Source organism: Rattus norvegicus, chromosome 11, assembly GCF_021556685.1.
Source record: "Rattus norvegicus strain SHRSP/BbbUtx chromosome 11, alternate assembly SHRSP_T2T, whole genome shotgun sequence".
In the NCBI taxonomy this organism is placed as follows: Eukaryota; Metazoa; Chordata; class Mammalia; order Rodentia; family Muridae; genus Rattus; species Rattus norvegicus.
The window spans coordinates 95,683,971-95,700,005 of NC_141544.1; the positions used below are offsets into that span (position 1 = coordinate 95,683,971).

The following is a 16,035-nucleotide window of genomic DNA, read 5'->3' on the forward strand; positions in this document are numbered from 1 at the left end:
ACTCTCTCCATGCTTATTCAATATAGTTCTTGAAGTTCTAGCCAGAGCAATCAGACAACAAAAGGAGGTCAAGGGGATACAGATCGGAAAAGAAGAAGTCAAAATATCACTATTTGCAGATGATATGATAGTATATTTAAGTGATCCCAAAAGTTCCACCACAGAACTACTAAAGCTGATAAACAACTTCAGCAAAGTGGCTTGGCATAAAATTAACTCAAATAAATCAGTAGCCTTCCTCTACACAAAAGAGAAACAAGCCGAGAAAGAAATTAGGGAAATGACACCCTTCATAATAGACCCAAATATTATAAAGTACCTCGGTGTGACTTTAACCAAGCAAGTAAAAGATTTGTACAATAAGAACTTCAAGACACTGAAGAAAGAAATTGAAGAAGACCTCAGAAGATGGAAAGATCTCCCATGCTCATGGATTGGCAGGATTAATATAGTAAAAATGGCCATTTTACCAAAAGCGATCTACAGATTCAATGCAATCCCCATCAAAATACCAATCCAATTCTTCAAAGAGTTAGACAGAACAATTTGTAAATTCATCTGGAATAACAAAAAACCCAGGATAGCTAAAACTATCCTCAACAATAAAAAGACTTCAGGGGGAATCACTATCCCTGAACTCAAGCAGTATTACAGAGCAATAGTGATAAAAACTGCATGGTATTGGTACAGAGACACACAGATAGACCAATGGAATAGAATTGAAGACCCAGAAATGAACTGACACACCTATTGTCACTTGATTTTTGACAAAGGAGCCAAAACAATCCAATGGAAAAAAGATAGCATTTTCAGCAAATGCTGCTGGTTCAACTGGAGGTCAACATGTAGAAGAATGCAGATCGATCCATGCTTATCACCCTCTACAAAGCTTAAGTCCAAGTGGATCAAGGACCTCCACATCAAACCAGACACACTCAAACTAATAGAAGAAAAACTAGGGAAGCATCTGGAACACATGGGCACTGGAAAAAATTTCCTGAACAAAACACCAATGGCTTATGCTCTAAGATCAAGAATCGACAAATGGGATCTCATAAAACTGCAAAGCTTCTGTAAGGCAAAGGACACTGTGGTTAGGACAAAACGGCAACCAACAGATTGGGAAAAGATCTTTACCAATCCTACAACAGATAGAGGCCTTATATCCAAAATATACAAAGAACTCAAGAAGTTAGACTGCAGGGAGACAAATAACCCTATTAAAAAAATGGGGTTCAGAGCTAAACAAAGAATTCACAGCTGAGGAATGCCGAATGGCTGAGAAACACCTAAAGAAATGTTCAACATCTTTAGTCATAAGGGAAATGCAAATCAAAACAACCCTGAGATTTCACCTCACACCAGTGAGAATGGCTAAGATCAAAAACTCAGGTGACAGCAAATGCTGGCGAGGATGCGGAGAAAGAGGAACACTCCTCCATTGTTGGTGGGGTTGCAGACTGGTACAACCATTCTGGAAATCAGTCTGGAGGTTCCTCAGAAAATTGGACATTGAACTGCCTGAGGATCCAGCTATACCTCTCTTGGGCATATACCCAAAAGATGCCCCAAAATATAAAAAAGACACCTGCTCCACTATGTTCATCGCAGCCTTATTTATAATAGCCAGAAGCTGGAAAGAACCTAGATGCCCTTCAACAGAGGAATGGGTACAGAAAATGTGGTACATCTACACAATGGAATATTACTCAGCTATCAAAAACAATGACTTTATGAAATTCGTGGGCAAATGGTTTGAACTGGAAAATATCATCCTGAGTGAGCTAACCCAATCACAGAAAGACATACATGGTATGCACTCATTGATAAGTGGCTATTAGCCCAAATGCTTGAATTACCCTAGATGCCTAGAACAAATGAAACTCAAGACGGATGATCAAAATGTGAATGCTTCACTCCTTCTTTAAAAGGGGAACAAGAATACCCTTGGCAGGGAAGAGAGAGGCAAAGATTAAAACAGAGACTGAAGGAACACCCATTCAGAGCCTGCCCCACATGTGGCCCATACATATACAGCCACCCAATTAGACAAGATGGATGAAGCAAAGAAGTGCAGGCCGACAGGAGCCGGATGTAGATCTCTCCTGAGAGACACAGCCAATATACAGCAAATACAGAGGCGAATGCCAGCAGCAAACCACTGAACTGAGAATAGGACCCCCGTTGAAGGAATCAGAGAAAGACCTGGAAGAGCTCGAAGGGCCTCGAGACCCCTTATGAACAACAATGCCAAGCAACCAGAGCTTCCAGGGACTAAGCCACTACCTAAAGACTATACATGGACTGACCCTGGACTCTGACCTCATAGGTAGCAATGAATATCCTAGTAAGAGCACCAGTGGAAGGGGAAGCCCTTGGTCCTGCTAAGACTTATCCCCCAGTGAACTTGATTGTTGGGAGGAGGGCGGCAATGGGGGGAGGATGGGGAGGGAAACACCCATACAGAAGGGGAGGGGGAGGGACTAGGGGGATGTTTGCCGGGAAACCGGGAAAGGGAATACATTTGAAATGTAAATAAGAAATACTCACGTTAATAAAAAAAAAAATTCATTTGGCTCATAACTTCTGTTAAACTTCACTGTGTCTCTGTTTACTTTCTGTTTCCATGATCTGACAATGGATAAGAGTGGTGTGTTGAAGTCTCCCACTATTATTGTGTGTGGTGCAATGTATTCTTTGACGTTTAGTAAAGTTTCTTTTATGAATGTAGGTGCCCTTGGGTTTGGAGCATCGATGTTCAGAATTAAGAGTTCATCTTAGGGTTGGGGATTTAGCTCAGAGGTAGAGCACTTGCCTAGCAAGCTCAAGGCCCTGGGTTCAGTCCCCAGCTCCAAAAAAAAAAAAAAAAAAAAAAAAAAAAGAAGAAGAAAAAAAAGAAAAAGAGTTCATCTTGATGGATTTTCTTCTATGATGATTGAGAGTTTTGCTGGATATAGAAGCCTGGGCAAGCATTTGTGTTCTCCTAGGGTCCGTATGACATCTGCCCAGGATCTTCTAGCTTTCATAGTCTCTGTTGAGAAGTCTGGTGTAATTCTGATAGGTTTGCCTTTATATGTTACTTGACCTTTTTTCCCTTACTGCTTTCAATATTTTTTGTTTTGTGCATTTGGTGTTTTGAATATTATGTGATTGGTGTATTTTTTCTGATCCAACCTATTTGGAGTTCTGTAGCCTTCTCGTATGTTTATGGGTATCTGTTTCTTTAGGTTAGTAAAGTTTTCTTCTATAATTTTGTTGAAGATATCTACTGGCCTTTAATTTGGAATCTTCATTCTCTTCTATACCTATTATTCTTAGGTTTGGTCTTCTCATTGTTTTCTGGATTTCCTGGATGTATTGGGATAGGATCTTTTGCGTTTTGCATTTTCTTTGACTATTGTGTCAATGTTTTTTATGGCATCTTCTGCACCTGAGCTTCTGTTCAGTAATCTTGTATTCTGTTGGTGGTGCTTGCATCTATGATTCCTGATCTCTTTCCTAGTTTCTATCTCCAGGATTGTCTTTCTTTGTGATTTCTTTATTGTTTCTATTTCCATTTTTGGATCCTGGATGGTTTTGTTCAATTCCTTCTTCTGTTTGGTTGTGTTTTCCTGTAATTCTTTAAGGGATTTTTGTGTTTCCTCTTTAAATACTTCTACTTGTTTACCTGTGTTCTCCTGTATTTCTTTAAGGGAGTTATCTATGTCCTTCTTAAAGTCCTCTATCATCATCATGAGATGTGATTTTAGATCCAAATCTTGCTTTTCCAGTATATTGGGATATCTAGTATTTGCTGTGGAGGGAGAACTGAGTTCTGATGATGCCAAGTAGTCTTGGTTTCTGTTGCTTATGTTCTTGTGCTTGCCTCTCCCCATTTGGTTATCTCAGGTGTTAGTTGGTCTTGTCTCTGTCTGGATCTTGTCTCTCCTGTGGGTATGTAAGCATCTTAGGAGTGAGAGGTCTCCAGGAAGATCAGCTCTCTCAGGACAGATTTTGGGTCTGAGAGCTCCCTGCGTGTCTCTCCTTGGACAGTCAATGGAGAGAAAGTGGGGTCCCACCTGTGGGCTATGGGCTTAGGAGGGAGAGTGCTCCTGACAGACCAGCTCTCTGCTGGCAGGTTTTGTGTCCAAGGACAGGCAAACAAACTAACAACTCAACTGCATCCCCAGAACTGCATAACTTCTTAAATATAAATATATTATAAGTACCTTAACATATTTTCTGCCAGCTCCATAGTGACATAAGTTCTGGGCCAATATGGGTTGCAAAATTATTTTGTCTTTTCAGAGCATCTTGCTGCACCTTTGCTAGTTGTCATGTGGTCTTGGTACACTTGCATTTGTAGTCCTCTCGAACTTTGCTTTGCATCATTTCCAGTCTTATTTTTTTTTTAACTGCCTGTAGTATTCCAATTATTCTCCAATACTGCGCCATGTCTTCTGAGTAGCTACTCCAAGCCTGTGAGGTACAAGTTTTAGTCTGGTGGCTAGGACCAGGCACTTTTCCCATCCGAGAGCCTGGCAGTTTCACTGTTCCTCCCACAGATCTTTCCTTGCTACAGTGGTCTTCACAGGTGGGAGCTTCCTCATAAGTATGCACTAGGCAGTATTCATCTGGACAAATGCTCAAAGGGACTCTGAACTCTCCAGCTCTTCCATGCAGCTCTCTCTGGTGTTCTGTTCCATTACACTATATGACTGTAGCAAGAGCTCTCTCCCCGTCTTTACTCTCTCCATGTCATGTAAGTTCAGCACTTTGGGGCTCAACATTTTCCATCTTTTGTGTACATGATGCTTAAGATCAAACTCAGGGTCTTGCACTACCAGATGAACACTCCAGCCCCCATCTTTCTCTTATATTCAGTGTCTTGAAGCTGTTGCCTTATGAAGTTTGACTGGTTCATTGTTTGTCTCAGGCAGAAGGGAAAATTCCATCTGTGTAATTCCATCCTGATTAGAAACAGCCATCTGTGGCCTCTATTAACTGCAAACAGTGGTACTAAAAATAGATTTGCAAGGTAACTGCCACCAAGCCTGATAACCAGTGTTCAATCCCCAAAGCTCACACAGTGGAGAGAACCAACACCCAACAACCCAAAGTTGTCCTCTGACCTCCAGAAGCACCATGCTATACATACCCACAGACACACAAGTAATATAAAAACAACAGAAATAATTGCTAATGTTTCCTTTGAACAAGGAGTTTCCAGTTGTCAGGGCTTTCCCATGACTCAGATCCTCATAACCATACAGACTATCTTACGTTCGCCTGCTTGAGAGCTGATTTAGAAAAAGGAAGGCCAAGGTAACACTGGTTTGCATCTCAGACAGGCCTGCTAGTCCCAAAGACTTCTTGCTGCAGCAGAAGGGAGCTGCCTGACACTCCCTGGCTATTTACTTTGAGATAAAGCCCCCACTTACAGGCTGGCTCTTCGCGCTGTGTGTGGCACTCATGCATTCCAGGGTCTTATTTAGGTATAAGGCACAAGAAAATGAGTGGGAAGCAAGGTAGACAAGCAGGTCGGTTTCTCGGGCCTTTGGATTCCAAGTTCAGGGCTCCTGACTCTAAAAAGGTTCCAAGACAGCCCAGGAAGAACAGGAGTCGTGTGTGCTCTCAGTCTGTACCTGTGCTTCTTGATCAACTTCTTGCTTACTTTCTGAGAAAATTACAGTTTCCTGATAAGCATTTCCATCATTTTTTTCCTTAAACAAAGTGTTTCTACATAGCCTAGGCCTATTACAGCCTGGCACTCAAACCTCTTGCCTCAGCCTCCCAAATGCTAATATTAGGGACATTTGTCACCACACTGAGCTTTTGATAATTCTTCAGGATTCTACGTCTGAGTCCTTCAGCTGAAGCTGAAAATGACCACAAAAGCTGAGGCACCAAGGGTCATAATGCCTCACCTAGGAGGTAACATGTGTGGCCTGTTTGCTGCCCCCAGGTCAGCCTGAGGTGCTTCTGTATGACAGATAAGTGGTTCCCACACATCAAAGATAAACTTCTATGGGGGAGGCAGCAGAAATCAGATAATTCCAGAAGATCCTTTCAGGCTTCAATGCTGTCACTGCCACAGCAGGAAAAATACTCGAGGTGAGAGAGGAGAGGACATTATATTGAAAGTGAGGGAGGAAAGGACATTAGAAGAAAAAGGCCAGGAAGGCAATGGGGTTTGGTATCCAATGCATGTTCATTTATTTTACACTTAGAAAAGAAATTGCCCTCCCCTTTGTCCCACCCCACCCCCACACAAAGTATCTCTTTTTACAAACATTAAAAATTAAACCAAATGAAGATAGACAAGTTAATTTCAGTACAATTATTTTTTTCAGTGTAGCTGTCATAATTAGAGTTTAAATTTCCTATAAGTGACCAATGTCCAAGTAACTTATAGGGATATCCTGATCGACCAAAAGAAACTCCATATTCCAAGTTAGCAAATTCTAGTACAAAAATAGTCCATGTGTCAGAAGAGCTTTGCTTTTACACAGGCTTCGGGTCCATTTGCAGACTGCATCATCCCTAACGATCCCAGGCTCGTGCTCTCACAAATGGCTCATTCGTTATAGCTGAAGCAGCACAGCACCTGCAGTGGCAGGAGCCAGCATCTACCTTGGGGCCGAGCTGGAGACAGGCTCAAGAGATCCCTGCTGGCCCCAGGGCAGCAAGCCAGAGCCCCAGTTTCAGCCCCAAGTCCACAGTTGGGCCTGTATGGAGGAACAAGCTGCCCCCTTTCGGAGTCATCGAGGCCTGGGATATAGGCCATGTCCACCCAGAGAACTGGGCTAGTGCTGGTGCAGGACAACACACCTGCCAAGGTCTCTCTTCCTACTCCTACCATGACAGGCGGGGCTAGCCCCGGGCACCTGCCAGTGGCAACTGTGTGGCTCTGCCCTTGCAGCAGCTGGGGCAAGCCAGGGCAGGCTACTTGTCTCTCAGGATGTCCAGTTGTTCCTGGCACTCAGTAAAGAGGCGCTGGAATCGAAGATTCTGCCCGATGACTGGCAGCAGTTCCTTCAGCAGTTCTCTTTTCCGCAGACCCTGTGGACACAAGAATAACAGCTGAGGGAGATCTGAGGAGGTTCAGGCTCTGGGGCCTTCTCTGGCTTGGCAGAGACTGAAGTACAGAGCTAAAAGGCAGGACCAGGTGAGTGTACATGAAGAAAGGGTTGCTAGAATGTAGGGAAGGAGGAAAGACCAGGTTCCATCCAGACCTATACTTGCTTAGAGAGTCACCACAAACCTTATACTTTCTGGGTAGGATTCTTACAGATTTAACCTTGTAGAGGAGAATATGGCAGAGAAAGATTGAGTGCAACTAGGCTGCCCCTCAGACCAACATTTTCCTATTCCAGGCAGGGTAATCCTTCAAGGTAATCCTGAGTATTAAGGCACGTAAGGATAGTGGTGGCTTCTGGTGTTCTGCCTGTATTTCTTCCCCTGTTCCTGCTGTCAGTCTGTAACAGCCATTACTAGGTAGGCTCTCTGCCACATAGGCCATAGAGTAAGTCTAACAAGAGTATCAAATGAAAACCAGTCAGGCAGAAGGCATGTTCCCAGGACAGCGAAGGTTCAGAACAGAGGGAGAGGATGGGAACTGCCAGACACCAGGTCAGACCAGGAAGGCAACTCAGATGCAGCACCTACCCCAGCTGATGGGGCAAAGGGAGGAGAAGCTGCACGGGTAATGGCTGGGGTGGGAGTGAAGGACACACCGGAGAGTATTTGGGAACCTAGATTCAATCCCCACTACACACGTATAAAAAAAAAAAATCCCATAACATATCCTAAATTTTATTTTTGAAACTGTCTCATGCAACCAAGCCAGCCCTGAACTCTCTGTGTTGCCAAGGACAACCTTAAACATCTTGTCCTCTGGGCATGTCACCCATGTACTGTGATTTCCCATGACATCAGCGCTACAGCCTCAACCCTATAATATAAATTTCTTTAAATATACCCAAAATTCTATTTAAAATATGAGTGTGTTATACAGTAAAGATTCTTAGAATCAGGAATCAGGCTCAACTGAAGAACAATTTGCTCTGAATGTTCAAGACGTCAGGCTCCAAACCCAGAAGTCTGCAAAAAACAGCAATAATACATAACACCACGGACACAGGAAGTTGGAAGTTAAAGACAGAAAAAGATGTTATAAAAACTTGGCAAGGACTGGGGCAACAGCTTGTTAGAAACATGTTTTACTCTGAAAGAATCTTACAAAAGAAGGTACCAGGTTTGTAAAATGTCCTCTAAGGAACACTCAAAGATCAGGATTGTCCAACCTCATACAAACTTAAGAGAACAAAAAAATGAAGAACACCAACTCTATCTATTTTGCAAATAATCCAGGCTAGCCTTAAACCAAACAAGACCAGTGCAGAAATGAAACGGATTCTGGGCTGATGAATGTCACTATGAAATCATGCGCCCAACAAATCCCTAATAAATTATTAGCAACATTTTCTAATAAAACTATAACCAAGTTGGTTTAATCCAGAAAAGGGGAGTTAATCAAAAAATGTGTTAGGAAAAAGATTTCAAAACTGTACTGAAGTGCTTAGCAAAAACAGTAAGACAAGTGAGAAAGGTAGAACTGAAAAATCGAAAATGCTTATTTAAAAGATGATTTGTTTTCTTATCCATGTCATAAACAAAAGCAAAGCACTGGGGACAGGCTGAATAAAGACAGTAGCTCGAGTTGGGCACAGTGACGTGGCTATAATCTCAGCACTTGGCAGGCGGGGCAGGAGGGCTGCATGTTCTGGACCCAGAGGTACACACAGAGACCATTGCACAAGACCATGACTCAAAACAAAAACAGATCAACCAAGGGAGGGAAAAAAACTAGAATTAAATGGCTCCATAGATCAAACGGACCTAAAAGTCATCTATAGGACATCCCACCTACACTAAGGAATCCTCACTCTTCTCAGCAGCCCACAGAACTTTTTCTACAACAGATCCCAGTGCACGAGGATACAAAGCAAGTCTCAATGAATATACGAAATTTCAAAAACTTTCCTTGTATTCTGATCAAAACTAATTAAGACTAAAAATTAATAGAAAGAGAAATACAGAAAACACAGAATAACAAAGATTAAACTACATACTTGAATGATGGCTGGGCCAATTCAAGAAAGAATTTTTTTTTTAAATCCAAGGAATGAATGAAAACTTACCAAAATTTATGGGCTACAATGAAGGTAGTCCTAAGAGGGGAATTTATATCTCTGAGTGCTCGTACTAAAACTCAGAGAAAACAACCAAATAAAACATTGTAAGAGTAAGACCAAACCAAACCCCAAAGCAGCAGAAGGAAAGAACTAAGAGGAAGGATACAGTTAAAGAGGCAACTATCACCCCACAGTATTACTGCAGCAGTGGTGACCTAAACAGACCCTGTGAACACAGCCACGCTCTGAAAAACCAAGCTGTGAAGAAGATGAAGTGGGAGGGGAGTGAGCAAGTGCTACTGGAAATTAGATCTCCAAATAAGACAAGAACGGCAACTGCTCACACACTGCACTCTTCCAAAGGGTTGGGAATTAAACGTTAAGACGATCTAAAGCATCGAAAAGATCTGCTTTGTAAAGCAGGACAGTGAAACCAGGCTGTGACTCTAAGTATAAGAAAACAGTATGGCACGAGATCAGGAGGGCGGGAAAGTGTTACCTTAACAGCCTTGGTGCTACAGAGACCACTAAGCAGATAAGAGCACTGGCTTTTCCTGAGGTCCAGAGTTCAATTTCCAGCATCTACATGACAACAAATCCTTACCGTCTATAACTGTAGGCCATGCCTTCTACTGTGCACACGTGTATGCAAGCTAAACACCTACATACAGATCTAAAGCACACTCTGGGAGTGTCTTAGTTTGGGTTTTATTGCTACGAAGAAACACTATGATCAAGTCATCTCTTCTAAAGGACAACATTTAATTGGACTGGCTTACAGGCTCAGAGGTTCAGTCCATTACCATCATGGTGAGCATGGGAGGCATGGCATTATGCAGACAGACTTGGTACTGGAGGAGCCTAGAGTTCTAATCTTGATCTGATGGCAGCCAGGAGGAGACTTTCCCCCACAAGCAGCCAGGAGGAGATTTTTCACCACTGGGCGGAGCCTGAGCATAGGAGACATCGAATCCTACCGACACAGTGACACAGTTTCCAATAAGGCCACACCTACTCCAACAAGGCCACACCTCCTAATAATGCCATTTCCTATGGCCAAGCCTTCAAACACATGAATATATGGATGTCAAACCTATTCAAACCACCACAAGTAATCTTATAACAGGTGAGATAATATCCTATCACATGAAAAGATTACAGCAAGTTATAAACTCAAAGCATAAACTTGAAACTCATGTCTGTGCATATACACTCATGCTCCAGCTACAGTTTATAAACTAACACAGGAGGCAGGGGGAGATAAATGCCTCTCAGCTCCTCTAGGACTTGCCTTCCCCACACCACCAGAGGCTCTACTCCAATGCACCTCATAGACCTGCACAATTCCAGGACTTCTTTCCCATATCCACAAGGTAAATTCTGCCACCTCCCATCTTGTAAACCATCCATCACTGACTCACTCCACAGGCCCAAGGATTCCTCCAAGACCTTACCCCTTACCTCCAGGCAACCTGGCTACTTCTGGATTTTCCAACCTCCCAGCCCCCAGACTAGACCTGCTTCTTCCCACCCTGTGAGCTACTTGTTCCCCTGAGATCTCACTTCTCAGCACTCCCAGAGAGGTCCTGAACCCCTGGACCTAACAGTCCTCCTGATTAATTCCCAAGATCTCTTCTCTCCAACTGCTAGTTAGCCAGAGCTTATGAAGGAAGAAAAGCAGACGTGGAGATGCTCAAGAAGTCAGCAGAGCAGAGAACCATGAAGGGGTGTGAGTCTCATTAGATGAAGAGGGGTACGTAGAACCTGCAGGTGTACAAGAAGCTTACAGAAACTCAAATAGGTAGCACCAGAAAAAAAAGATCTTTACAACATATTATAGACGAAACAACAAAAACACAAAATAAAGAAAGAACATTACAAGCCACAAAAGAAAAAGGTGAAGTTACTGAAGAGCTATCAGAATTATAACTTCAACAGAAAAAACTGAAAGCCAGAAGGACTGCAAAGATAGATTCCAAGTTGTAAAGTACCACAAATGCCAATACAGATCCAGCAAAATCCCAGCAAAACAATCTACAAATATTGAAGGAGAAACAAAACAAAAATTAGTGTTTCAGGATTATCTATCGCCCAATGTGACAGACCCCCTAAAACAAAGGCCCCTTGGAAATGAGGTCCTCACCAGGTAAGCCTGACTCTCAGCAAGAACTCAGACCTAGTGGGGTCCTTGGGGGAAATCTCTCCAGGAACTCCAAGCACCAGAGAACCCCCTGCCCCACGGGACTCTATGGTGAGTATGGTCCATACCTGCCTTTGTCTCCAGGAACTCAGAATGTGGGGTCCCTGAGATATCTCTCAATTACTATCTGCATCAGTGCCAACCTCTATATGCTAACACACTGAACTGACTTCTTCCCGCTCAAAATTTAGTTTCCACAGGAGTCTAAGAGACCTCAAAGGAGTTTCCTGTGCTGCGTGTGGACCCCAAGGATGGATGTGGGTAGATATCATTTTTAATAGTCATGTATTCATTCCATGTGTTAAATGCATTTGCTCATCAACAAAATTTGAGAGACTAGAGCAGAGACTAAGGGAAAGGCCATCCAGAGACAGCCCCACCCGGGGATCCATCCTATATAAAGTCACCAAACCCAGACAATATTGTGGATGCCAAGAAGTGCATGTTGACAGGAGCCTGATATAGCTGTCTCCTGAGAGGCTCTGCCAGAGCCTGACAAATACAGAGGCAGGTGCTCGCAGCCAACCACTGAACTGAGAACAGAGTCCCCAGTGGAGGAGTTAGAGAAAGGACTGAAGGAGTTGAAGGAGTTTTCAACCCCATAGGAAGAACAATATCAACCAGCCAGGACCCCCCACCCCCCAGACTAAACTACCAACTATGGAGGGACCCATGGCTCCAGCCACATATGTAGCAGAGGATGGCCTTATCGGGCATCAATGAGAGGAAAAGCCCTTGGCTCTGTGAAGGCTCAATGCCCCCAGGTAGGGGAAAGCCAGGGTAGAGAGATGGGAGGGAGTGGGTGAGTGTGTGGGTGGGGGAACACTCTTATAGAGGCAGGGGGAGGGGGGAAGGGATAAGGAGACTCCAGAGAGGAAATCGGGAAAGGGGATAATATTTAAAATGTAAGAAAATATCCAATAAAAAAATTTTGAGACTTCAAATTAATAATAATAATATTCCTTAGAGAATTGAAAAAACAAGGACAAACCAAGCCAAAAATAGTGAACAGAGATACTCACAACCAGGGCTGAAATTGAGAAAATAAATAAATAAACAAACAAACAAATCCAAAGAATGAGTGAAAGGAAGAGCTGGTTCTTTTGAAGAATTAACTAACAAGATTGGCAAACCATCAAGAAATTTACAACTACTGTGACTGGACAAAGGTCCCTCTGTCTTCTTGCAGCTGGAGGCATCTTTAGTTTATCTTGAGATTGATCCCCTACTTTTTCTATCCCCATAGGAAAGCACCCAACTCTGTTCTAGAAACTCAGCATCAAACTGCCCCGGCTACAGCTAGCTGCTTGCTTTTGACTTCTGTTACACTGTTTGCTGCTTTATTTTCCTCTGCAACTGAAAACCAGGATGTAGTTTTTCTGTGTTCTTTGCTTTAAAAAGCTCCTGAGGCTGTTCTGTGGTGTTTCTCCCTAGGCAGTTGCCAGCTGCCAGCCAGCCTAACACAGACTCTCAGTACGGACTTTTGTTATCATGAGTGGACTTTAGGTCTCTATCCCTTAACATTTGGAGTTCTACCAAAATCCCTTCTTGACCTTCACCATTTTAACCAATCCCGAGGACTGAGTGCAGGCCACAGCTGTTAGAGGTACATAACCTGAGATGTTCCAGGGCTTCAGGAGAGAACTCATTACTTGCTGGGGGCCAGGCCGCTCCAACAACCCTGTATAAATTCCCTTCAGTGAAAGTCACCTGGTTTGTCATCTCCAGAGATAAGTCTAATGTGCCTTCTGTTTGGACACATAGGAGAGGTCAGATTAGCAGCTGCTAGTCAGAATGTAAGACCTGTGTGAGATGTCACCAGAGTCCCCAGGATGTAAGACCTGTGTGAGATGTCACCAGAGTCCCCAGGATGTAAGATCTGTGTGAGATGTCACCAGAGTCCCCAGGACTGTTGAGGTATTTGAATACATGGTGGCCACTCCTAATTGGTCTCCATGTTGTTATTGTTTGCTCCTGTCCTGTCTGTCTGTCTGTCTCTTCTGGTCAGTCTGTCACGTCATTATGAATTGAGATCCAGGAGTAAAAAACTGTGGGCAGTTCTGCTTCACAGCTCACGTCTTTAACGGTTTCCTCCACTATTTTCACTGGGTATGCAAAGACAGAAAGATGGACCCCTCTGTACTCTTTGTGAATTACAGTGGCCCTCTTTTGACATTGAATGGCCATCTGCAGGAACATATGATAACAAAAGGCCCAAGCAGAATAGCTGGTGATCACAGGAAATCCTGGCACTCTGATCTACTTCCCTACATGGATATCTGGCTAAGTCTCTTACAACAGCCTCCTCTGTGACTGGGTGCCTGTTTGTTCCCCTAAAACTCGTATCAAGATTCTGGTACCTAAACCCTAAGGGGGAAAGCTCCAAAATTTCTCCAGTGACCCAGAGAAAGAAGAACTACCTACCCTTAGTCCCTGAGAAAGAGTGACTCTAGTCCAGGCCTGGGCCCCAGTGATCCTTTATTCTTTTTCTCCATCTACAAAGGCTCCCCCAGGTTTGTGTCTCCCCTGCATACCCACAGTGGCTCCCATTATGTCCCTACCAGAACCCAGCAGGTGTCTCAATTACTACCTCTAATTTTCTGGAGTCCCCTGACTCAACCCAGATACTGACAGCCCTTGCCACAAACACTTTAGACTTCCTCTAAGCCAAAGGAGCTGAGTGAGAAGCTGCACCCTTCTCTATCAGTGTCCTGTAAAACTAAAGGTCTTCCCCTCTTTTTCTGAGAAACCACAGGCGTTCAACTCTCACATAGAGACTGTTTCTATACGCACTAGCCCACCGGGGATGATTGCTAACAGTTATTAGCTACCCTGTTCACATCAGAAGGGACCACATAAGGTTGGAAGCTAAGAAAGCAGTTCTGGGTCCAGACAGGATCACATTGAGAGTGTGTTTCAGTCCAACCAACCCTACTAGGATCCTAACACCAAACAACGTATGCGGGCACGAATTACAAGCTAGACTTTCCTGGCTAGGCTCTGAGCAGCAGCAAGGAAGCCCACAGACCTGCCAAGATAAATGAGGTCACACAGGGGTCACACATTTGCATCCCATTGCATCCCTAGACTGCCTCCTAGAGGCTTACTGCACCTATATGCCCACAGGTTCAGATGCACTGGAGAACAGGTAGGTACTCAACATGGATCAACCAGCAAGCTGGGATATTAGAAAGAAGATACAAAAGTTAGAGGGATTTGTAGATTTAAATGGGTCCCAGTTTCTGGAGGCAACTCAAAGGTTGTTAACAACAAAGAACTGTCAAGAGTCAGAGAAACAAGCCTAGTGATGGCCCTGTGAGAAAACCCATATAATAAACTAGTCCAGTGCAGGAGACAAGTAGGCCACCAATGAACCTACTGCAAGGACAAAGGACACGAGAAAAATGAGTGCTCGAATAGGAAGAAAAACAGTGATAGGGTCCTATGCTTTAACCCCCCAGGAGCCTAGGTTAACACTTAAAACTGGGGGCAAAGCAACTGACTTCTTAGTACTGGGCTACATATTTGGTTCTTACTTGATTGTCCCTATACAGTTGGGAAGAGACATTTTGCATAAACTGAAAGTTACTACCACCTTCTCTGATGATGAGACACAGTTAGACTTACAGATACCCAGCAAAATGTTGATGCCTTACTCTCTGTCAGAAGAATATCTCCTTAGCTGAAAGTCCTGTCTTCAAACAAAAGATGCAGTTAAACTACCTTTTTTTTTTCTAACAACAAATTCCTGGGGGTTTAGGCAGAAACTACCCCTAACCCTGGGACTGACCCTACACCAAGTTCATATATTGTTCAATCAACCAGTTCAGCAAACCCTGTACAGATTAAAGAATACCACCTATGGGCTGGAGAGATGGCTCAGCAATTAAAAATACTGACCTCTCTTTCAGAGGTCCTGAGTTCAATTCCCAGCAACCACATGGTGGCTCACAACCATCTGTAATGGGATCTGATGCCCTCTTCTAATGTGTTTGAAGACGGCTACAGTGTACTCATATACATACAATCAATCAATCAATCAATCAATCAATCAATAAAGCAAGCAAGCAAGCAAGCCCCTGCCCAATGACCCTGGAAGCAAAGGCAGAAATTACAGTCCATATTGACTGGCTTAGAGAAACAGGCATCCTGGTGTCCTACCATTCACCCTGGAACCTTTCACTCCCACCCGTAAAGAAGCCCAGGCCCTCTCTGATTAAAGGCCTGTCCAAGATCTGAGGGAAGTAAATAGGACGACCAAAGGCCATCATCCCACGGTCCCAAACTCAGACACTTTCATGAGTCTGATTCCTCCAGAGGAACAGGTATACATGCCTTGGATCTGAAAGAAGCACTCTTCAGTCTTCCACTGGCAGAAGTGAGTCAACCCACCTTTGCTTTGGAATGGACAGAACCAGAGGGATGATACAGTGGACAACATACCTGGACCAGGTTGCCCCAAGGATCTAAAAACTCTGCAAGCCTGTTTGATGAGACACTAAGTGCCAATCTCCTGCCCTTCTGTCTGGTTTCTTATAATATGATCTATGAATTCTTACAATATAAAACCTCCTCCTAGCCTCTCTGAAACTGAAAGAGATTGTCTAAGGGCCACCGAGGCACTGCTGCAAGAGTTACAGACCTTGGACTATAAAGTGA

General features: G+C 43.6%; 1 protein-coding gene across 18 annotated transcripts in view; it reads right to left on the bottom strand.

Moving 5' to 3' along the window:
• Positions 1-6,171: 6,171 nt before the first annotated feature.
• Hira (histone cell cycle regulator) overlaps positions 6,172-16,035 on the bottom strand; it is a 109,044-nt gene continuing 99,180 nt past the window's right edge. For 16 of the 18 annotated variants that reach the window (XR_015632844.1, XR_015632843.1, NM_001135760.1 and 13 more), the window contains one exon: positions 6,172-7,041. Coding sequence is in view for 14 of the 18 variants with exons in the window: in NM_001135760.1 (NP_001129232.1) it covers positions 6,925-7,041 (117 nt within the window). In the remaining 4 variants the exon portion in view is untranslated. The remainder of the gene's footprint in view (positions 7,042-16,035) is intronic. The other 2 variants (XR_015632841.1, XR_015632842.1) reach the window with 1 other exon arrangement.